At 42.7% G+C, this 9405-nt stretch overlaps 1 protein-coding gene across 4 annotated transcripts in view; it reads left to right on the forward strand.

The window, feature by feature from the left end:
• Nucleotides 1-8788, forward strand: part of LOC100757073 (kalirin) — a 528077-nt gene extending 519289 nt beyond the window's left edge. For all 4 annotated transcript variants that reach the window (XM_035444595.1, XM_035444596.1, XM_035444598.1 and 1 more), the window contains 4 exons: nt 718-796; nt 3802-4002; nt 7318-7456; nt 8243-8788. In XM_035444595.1, coding sequence (XP_035300486.1) covers nt 718-796; nt 3802-4002; nt 7318-7456; nt 8243-8788 — 965 coding nt within the window. The remainder of the gene's footprint in view (nt 1-717; nt 797-3801; nt 4003-7317; nt 7457-8242) is intronic.
• Nucleotides 8789-9405: the final 617 nt, after the last annotated feature.

Here is a 9405-nt window from a genome sequence, read left to right on the forward strand (position 1 = left end):
TTACTTCTAAGGTCTGATCCCCAGCAGACAATACAAATGCCTATGGGTGTACGTGTGGTGTGTGTGTGTGTGTGTGTGTGTGTGTGTGTGTGTGTGTGTGTGTGTGTGTGTGTGTCTGTGTGTGTGTGTGTCTGTGTGTCTGTGTGTGTGTGTGTCTGTGTGTCTGTGTGTGTGTGGTCTGTGTGTGAAGACAGCTGACACATCACACAGGGTCAAGCTAAATCACCTAATCACCCACAAGAACCAATTGTGGATGAAGTTCAATCATCTAATATACAGGGTAAACTTGCCCAAGGCTGAGGACATGGTGCCAGGCAGAGAAATCTCTAGCGTGCTTTGCTCGTAGTGTTCCCTTGTTTCTTCTGTGACCTTCGGTTTGTTCATTCTCTCTGCATCCTCCCATGATCCTCATTTTCACTGTCCTTTTGTCCTTCAAAGTCTTCTTCTTTCCTCTCTACATTTCTGATCCGGTCCCTTGTTCTCCCTTTCTTTGAGGAGATGGCAGAGAGTGTCTGTCTGACCCTACTGTATCAGCTCCCCTCAGACATTTTAAAAATAACATTCCAGAGAACAACCACAGCCTTCCCTACTGGGAGGCCTCCATATTTAGTTGGGAGAATTCCCCATGGGTTTTCATGCTGGATTGTCTTTGTGAAGCTTTTCTTCCTTTTTATGTGACATTCCTAATGTCACTTGTGCATTCTCCCTCTCCCAAAGATGCAGCCGCTGATGGTGCCACCATTTCTTGGAAGGAAAATTTTGATTCTGCTTACACCGAACTGAACGAGATTGGCAGGTAAGGGCAAGCCACCTCACAACAGGAAAATGATCAACTGGGTTTTGTTGGTCTTTCTTTCCTTTGTTTTTTTCTGTTTTTTGTTTGTTTGTTTGTTTGTTTGTTTTTCAAGACAGGCTGGCCTCGAACTAGCTCTGTAGACCAGGCTGGCCTTGTACTCACAGAGATTTGCCTGCCTCTGCCTCCTGAGTGCTGGGATTAAAGTTATGCAGCACCACTGCCCCAGCTGGTGTTTCTCTCTATCTTGTGTAGATGCATTCTCTGTGTACTTGGAAAACAGCTAGTGTATTCCTGTGAATTTTCTACTATTCTTTTTCTTTACCTGAGTTGGAAGCTGGCCTCATCAACACTTAGCCTTTCATTTTCTAATATAAAAAATTTTTATTTAATTTTTTATTTTAATTAGAAAGAAAATTATATTACATGTCAAACTTTCTAATATAAAATTTTTAAGCCTCAAATTTTTCCTAAAAGTGTAATTTTAGCTACATGTCCCAAATTTTGATGTATGATATTTTCATTATCATTGTTTCTAGGTATTTTTTTCAACTATGGTTTATTTTTTGAGCCAGTTGTAATGGGTTACAAATTACATAAAGTGCTTTAATATGCATGAGATGTTAAATTATATTTTGTTACTCACTTCTAATTTCATTGCACTGTGATTAAAATCCTTGCTCAGACTTTCTCTGTGGGTAAAACATAGCAAAGTTTTGTAAAAAGTTTTATGTATCTGGGCTTAGTGGGTAAGAGCACTAGCTGCTCTTCCAGAGGACATGGATTTAATTCCTAGCAACTACATGGCAGCTCATACCATCTGTAACCCTAGTCCCAAGGGTTCTGACAGTCTTCTGACCTCCAGGAGCATTGCACACACATGGTACACAGACATACATGTAAGCAAAAATAGCCATACACATAAAATAATAATAAAGGGGAATTTTAAGTCTCGTGTATTCATCTTACTTTCTTTTTTAAAAATAATTTTATTTATGTGTGTGACTATTTGTGTGTGTGTGTGTGTGTGTGTGTGTGTGTGTGTGTGTGTTTGTGTGTGTGTGTGTCACATGTATGCCTGGTCCCTGCAGAGGCCAGAAGAGGGTGTTGGATCTCCTGGAATTGGAGGGAGGGATAGTTGTGAGCCACCATGTGGGTGCTGGGAATTGAACACTGGTCTTCTACAAGAGCAATGGTGCTCTTAACCATTGAACCATCTCTCCAGCTCCATCACTATGAATAGAAGTATATTTTGCTTAGAAAAGAAAATAAATCCACATATAATGCTCAAATTGGCAGAACAATATCTTGACTTAAAAAATGATATTAGTGGGGGCTGGAGAGATGGCTCAGAGGTTAAGAGCATTGACTACTCTTCCAGAGGTCCTGAGTTCAATTCCAAGCAACCACGCATGACTCATAACCATCTATAGTGCAATCTGATGCCCTCTTCTAGTGTGCAAGCAAACATGCAGACAGAACACTTTATACTTAATAAATCAATAAACCCTTTTTTTTTTAAATGACATTAGTTTACATTTGGCATCTCAAAGAGCCCCTAGGATACTAAGGAAAGAGTGATGGCTTTATTTAAAAAATAATAATATTATAATTAAAAGTACAAAAGGAAGGGTTTCTTTTTACTTTGTTATGTATTAGTATGTATGTGTATGTATTATGTGGAATGTATACACACAAGTCACAGCCCATGTGTGGATAGTGTTATGTTTTTGTTTAACTTAGATATAAAGAAAAAGAGGAGACGCAAGATGAGACATATTAACCATCTTTTTATAAGCCTGACAGAGAAGGGAGACTAAGAGAGAAAAGAAACAGAGTTAATGGCTGGCCACCATGGCCGGTTGCCATAGAGAGAGAAGAGAAGCAGAAGCAGACAGAGAAGAGGAGAAGAGTGGAGAGAGAGTAAAGAAGAAGCAGAGAGAGAGCAAAGCAGGGAAGTTGGAACTTTTAACGGGAAGACTCCATATGGGCACTGAGGTTCCACACATGCCCAGAGTCCTCACGCAGGCTATAAATGAGTGGTGGGTGATGTGGTGATGACACGTCCCTGTTCGTGCCCTGACTGTTGTCAGGGGGCGGGGTCTGTCTCTTAAAGAGGTAGAGCCGATCAGCATTAAAGCCTGGACTTTTCAGATAGCCCATGTGTAGAGATCAGAGGACAATTTGTGGAGTCAGTGCTCTCCTGATTTTATGTAAGATCTAGTCATCAAGCCCAAGTCATTAGGCTTATATCTTCAGACAGCAGATGCCTTTATCCACTGAGCCAAACCACTGGTCCCAGAAGGAAAGATCTCTCTTTTTGTTTCAAATGTATTTGTTTTTATTTCATATTTCATGAGTACAGTTAAGTGTCTGTGTGTATGCGTCTGAACCACATGTGTGCTTGGTGACGGAAAGTCCAGAAGAGGGTTTCAGATACCTTGGAACCAGATGCTGGAAATCCAGCCCAGTTCCTAACCTCTGAGTTATCACTCCAGCCCCAGAAAGATTTCTAATGCTGTTTGATCGCTCTTCTTCAAAATGCTTTGGACCAGAAGCATTTTGCACTAAGGGTTTTGGGGAATGTGTACATTTTTACAATGAGATGTCTTGAGGATGGGACCCAAGTCTAAAAACATTCATCCATATTTCATGCACACCTCTGCCTGAAGGTAATTTTATGTGCTACGGTAAGTGTTCCAGCATTTTGACTGTCACTTATCATGTGAAATCAGGTATGGAACTTTCCATAGTAATCTTGTGCCTGCACTCAAAAGGTATCAGATTTTAGGGCATTTTGGATTTTGGATTTCTAGACTAGGGACGTTCAATCTGTAAGATGTTACTGTCTCAGCGATTCCAGTGAACACATGCATACACATGCATGCTCGAGCACACACACACACACACACACACACACACACACACACACACACACACACACTAAGCTTGGTAAATGACACCCTGCTGATAAACCTTGGAAAACCTTTTCTCCTTTTGTCTTGCAGAGGCCGCTTCTCTATTGTAAAGAAATGCATTCACAAAGCTACCCGAAAAGATGTTGCTGTGAAATTTGTGAGCAAAAAAATGAAGAAGAAAGAGCAGGCTGCCCATGAGGCTGCTCTGCTTCAGCACCTGCAGCACCCCCAGTATGTCACTCTCCATGACACCTACGAGTCCCCCACGTCCTACATCCTGATTTTGGAACTGTGAGTACAGGGGTCCTATTTCTAGTGTGGTCCTCATCTGCTTGGGTTATCCATTGCCTGCAATTAATGGACTAGAGTCACATTTTGCACCATGTTTTATGGTTTACAAAGTATATGAGCCATATATACTCTCTCGCCTCCTGTTTTTATCCCGACCTGCAGGACGTCAACCTAGGGCAAGAGAGTCAGGGATAGGGAATGGGGACAAGAGACGCAGAAAGAACGACCACAAGACAGGATTCTGATCAAGTGGCAAACTTTTCTCAGGCTAGCTTATATAGTCAGGATATGGGGAGGGGCAGAATGGGTTGTTTGTGCACCAGGTGTTAGTATAGGCAGGATATTAGCAAGCCACAAAGAGGATGTTTGGCAGGGTAAAGAGTTCATGAGTAAGAGATCCAGGAAGGGTTGCTTAGGTGACTGACCCTGTGGGTGGAGGACTGGGTCAAGTTGTTTCTTTTCTTGAGCTGAGGTTCTAAGGAGCTGCTATGTAAAGGTTAACTATGTGGCCTGCCAAGCATGGCGTAGGATCTCATGCCAAGCCCTAAGATTTGGCTCCCAATATGTTTTATATAAATGTAGATCTTATTCTACAGACTAGAAAATGAAGGATAGAGAAGGTCTTAACACTAGTTTTACAAGAGTACAGATGGAAAAAAAATGGGCCTTGATCCTACATCTTCTCACTCCAGTCTTCCTTATTTTTCTAAGTTTTATTTCATTGTTTATATTTATCGGGTACAGTGTTTCATCACATATATACACTGTATGATCATCAAATAAGGATATTAACATAATCCATCACCTTAAACATCCATGATTTCTTTGTGACAACACATTTTAAAAAAAAACTCCTCTTTAGCTATTTGAAACACATTAATTGTACATATTGTTAACTATGGTCATCATACTATAGACTAGATCTCCAGAATTTGTTTTTCTTCCCCAGCTGTAATCTGTACTCTCCTCACTTTCATTTTCATTTCCTTCCTGTTGTGTACTCTCAGGCTTGGCTGACATTTAAGAAGAGTTTACAGGTGCAAGGCTGATTGGTAGGAGTGGAGTTGAAATGGGAGGAGTCTGTCCATCAATCAATAATCATGGCACCCCCAACCTACTACCCTATTCTTTCAGGGTGGAATTTTCCCTCCAAGACATTCCAGGAATAGCAGATTATCTAGATAATAAGTGTAGAAAGACACAGATCTTATCCTTTGAGGACATAAGTCCAGTAGTTAAAACCAAGAGATAAATAATGCTTTAAATATGGCATGGTAAATACTAGGAATCATATATTACATAGATCTTTGAGAACATAAAACAGTGCTTTGTTGGATGTGAACATAAGGGAAGATGTGTGAAAAGCAAGACCTATAGGCTCTCCCTATAGGTCTCCTGTACTGATTGATCAATAGAGATTTCTGATGGAACTCTCCTCCTCCAGGCAATGGAGATGATGATTTCCTGGTCTAGGAATGATGCAGACTAGGGAATAGCTCCAAGATGAGTGGGGTGGCTGATGCTGTGTGGGCTTGGAGCAGTTAACATGCCCCCTCTTATTTGCCCCAAGTATCTCTGGGAGTTGCATGTAGTGGACCCAGTGCCACTCTTCTCTGCTCTCTTCTCTTCTACCTCATACCTAGTAGGTCGGAGGGAGGTAGAGAGCCTTCCAGGACCTCCGTCCTTTTCTCCTGTCAAGGCAGTAGAAGAGTCTCATAGCAAGGAACAAACTAGAGGAGAAAACGAAGGCGATCATGCAGGTTTCAGCTGTGGTTGAAAGTCATTTGTGTCCTGGATCACACTCCTTGACATGGGCATTTTCTGAGATGTATCTCAGATGACTCACTGTATCTGAAAGAGTTTGATCACTACTTGTTACAAAAGGGCACAGGAAGCCTAAAAATAGACATTGCTTATTCAGCACTGTCTTAGTTACTTCTCTATTGCTGTCACAAGACGCCATGACCAAAGCAGCGTATAGAAGAATGAGTTTATAGGGGGCTTACAGTTTCAGAGGGTCAGAGTCCGTGACCATCATGATGGAGAACATGGCAGCAGGCAGGTAGGCATGGTGCTGGAGCAGAAGCTGAGCGCTCACATCTTGATTTACACGCACAAGGCAGAAAACTAACTAGGACATTGTATGGACTTTTGAAAACTGCAAAGCCCACAAACAGTGACACACCTCCTCCAACAAGGCCATACCTCCTAATCCTTCCCAGACAGTTACACCAACTGGGGACCAAGTACTCATATGAGCCTAAGGGGGTCATTCTCATTCAATCACCATAAACACTCCTTTTTTTTTTTTTTTTTTTTTTTGGTTTTTCGAGACAGGGTTTCTCTGTGTAGCTTTGGAGCCTATCCTGGCACTCACTCTGGAGACCAGGCTGGCCTCCAACTCACAGAGATCCGCCTGCCTCTGCCTCCCGAGTGCTGGGATTAAAGGTGTGCACCACCAATGCCTGGCTAAGCACTTTCTTATGCTATCATTATGTCTTAGTTCCTCATTGCCTTGCCTGCCTCTTGCACAAGGCCGACAAAAAAAAAAAAAAAAAAAAAAAAAAAGTAGATCTTATTTTGTCTTTGATATCACTGTTGTCACTGTCCTGTTGCTATTCCCACTTTAAAACAAAGTGTGCTTCAGGGAAGCCAAAACACAAAAGAGTTTAAAGATTATCTGCAGCCACCATCTGGCAAGTGGCAGAACCAGAAACCAAATCTGCATATGGCTGGCTCCACTTATCACATTCCCAAACAGTGGTGGCTCATGCATTTAATCCCAACACTCAGGAGGCAGAGGCAGGAGGATCTCTATGAGTTCCAGACCAGCCTGTTCTACAAGATCTACAAGAGCTAGTTCCAGGACAGCCTCCAAAGCCACAGGGAAACCCTGTCTCAAAAGCAAAGAACTTTGCAAGCTGTCAAGAAAGGTGAATGAGTTAAGAAGAGATAAACATGACAAGGTAAAGCCTATCCTATTTCACATGTCTCCCATCTAAAAATGTTAAGAGTGAAATCACTTTTTAACACATGAGGCTGACTGTAAGCACCCAGCATCCCCCCCCCCCCCCCACACACACACCAACCTAATCTTAAAGCCAGGCTAGGCCTTGAAGTCAACAAAACAGTGTTCCCTAAGCAAGGTTCTAAGGATTTCCCGTGGAGCTTAACATGTTTGTAACTTGATTTGTTCTAGTTCTGAATGTGGTAGTCTTCATTAGTAAGAGACATCTTAGAACTTTTTAAGCTTTATACATGGGTCATTTCTCTGCTTCTTCCCAAACACCCTTTCTCTCCGTTCTGTGCTTTCAGAATGGATGACGGCCGACTCTTGGACTACCTTATGAATCATGATGAGCTTATGGAAGAAAAAGTGGCTTTCTATATCCGAGACATCATGGAAGCTCTGCAGTACCTTCACAACTGCAGGGTGGCTCACTTAGACATAAAGGTAATGCAAAACCAGCATCTGTGCCAACAAATAGTAGTAGCCTAATTTACCAGCTATTGCCTTGAGGTTTGTACATTTGTATTTCTTTTTTTGGAAGGGGGGCATCAGAGGTTTCGAGACAGGGTTTCTCTGTGTAGCCCTGGCTGTCCTGAAACTCACTTTGTAGATCAGGCTGGCCTCAAACTCAGAGATCTGTTTGCTTCTGCCTCCCAAGTGCTGGATTAAAGGCATCTGCCACCACTGCCCAGAAAATTTTCATTTTCAACGAAAAGCTTCTCTTTTCTTAAGAGGCTATTTATTTTCTTGATTCATTATAAAAACAAAGGTTGGATAAGAAGGTGTTCTATTCTGGAATAGGTGGGTGACTTAGTGGCCAAATACCTGTTTAGTGTGCATAAAGCCCTGGGTTGGGTTCTTAACACCAGGGTGGGGAAGCATAAGCTGGGTCCAGTGGCCTAAACCTTTAAGCTCAGTAGTAAGGAGGCAGAGACAGTAGGATCTCCTTAAGTTCCAGGCCAGCCAGAAGTACACAGTTAGCTCCGTACCCCTCCTGAAAAGGCACAATTTTCAATACCAAACAACTTACCTAAAGGACCACCTAAACTCAGAGTTCAGTGAATTCAATGCCAGACTTTGAAACCTCCTTTGCCTTTGGACAGGGAATATCCCACATGCACAGGCTTTATCGAAGAATAACAGAACCATGTTTAGCTAACAGATTCCAGCTGGTAGTCAACAATGACCTGATCTTGCCTCTTTTCTTCCTGCCTTCCTGGATCCCTGTAGCCTGAAAACTTGCTCATTGACCTCCGGATCCCAGTGCCTCGAGTAAAGCTCATCGACTTGGAAGATGCTGTCCAGATCTCAGGCCATTTCCACATACACCATCTGCTGGGGAACCCTGAGTTTGCTGCCCCAGAAGTGATCCAAGGCATCCCCGTCTCCCTGGGCACAGACATCTGGAGCATCGGGGTCCTGACGTATGTCATGCTTAGTGGGGTCTCCCCCTTCTTAGATGAGAGCAAAGAGGAGACCTGTATTAACGTTTGCAGGGTGGATTTCAGCTTCCCCCATGAATACTTCTGTGGTGTGAGCAATGCTGCCAGAGATTTCATCAACGTAATCTTACAGGAAGACTTCCGGAGGCGGCCCACAGCGGCCACGTGCCTGCAGCATCCGTGGCTGCAGCCCCACAATGGCAGCTACTCCAAGATCCCCTTGGATACCTCCCGCCTGGCCTGCTTCATAGAACGCCGCAAGCACCAGAATGATGTGCGGCCCATTCCCAATGTCAAGAGTTACATCGTCAATAGGGTGAACCAAGGGACCTAGCCATCCCCCAACCCCTCCGAGGTTTCACATAGAAGTGTAGTGTGAACCAAAGCAAGACTGAAAGTGTCTGTAAATAACTCTGTTCATCATTTCACTCCATGCGGTTCTCTGGATTGAGAGGTGGTCCTCTTAAACCTTGTCTGTGGTTACGCAGGGTCTGAGCGGCATAAAGGTGACCCTAATCCCGGGAGCATTCCAGAAGGTCATGCTGAAGAGATAAAGATACAGAGTTGCAGGAAGTATTAAAAAGAAAGGGCAAAGCTGACAAGATAGTCGTTGGTATAAAAAGCTAATTGTACATTCCAAAATGAGTGGTGAAGTGGGCAAACCGTCTCCCCACTGTGAGGAGTATAGTAGGTTTCTGACTCCTTTGAAAATTTAAGCTAAACGTTCTATTTAACAGAGATGTCAACTATTCTGCTTTAGATGGCTTAGATATAGTTTCTTAACAGGATACATATACACATACGGTATAATAGATCCCATTCAGGTTTCAGAGTTTTATAATATAGAGTTCTATATGAAATCAATCATAAGTAACTTTGAGTGCTCCCGTTAAGACAGTAATTTATTTACCGAAGCATTGCATTATTTTGACTAAGCACAATTAGATGACG

This window comes from Cricetulus griseus, chromosome 4, assembly GCF_003668045.3.
Source record: "Cricetulus griseus strain 17A/GY chromosome 4, alternate assembly CriGri-PICRH-1.0, whole genome shotgun sequence".
Taxonomy (NCBI): domain Eukaryota; kingdom Metazoa; phylum Chordata; class Mammalia; order Rodentia; family Cricetidae; genus Cricetulus; species Cricetulus griseus.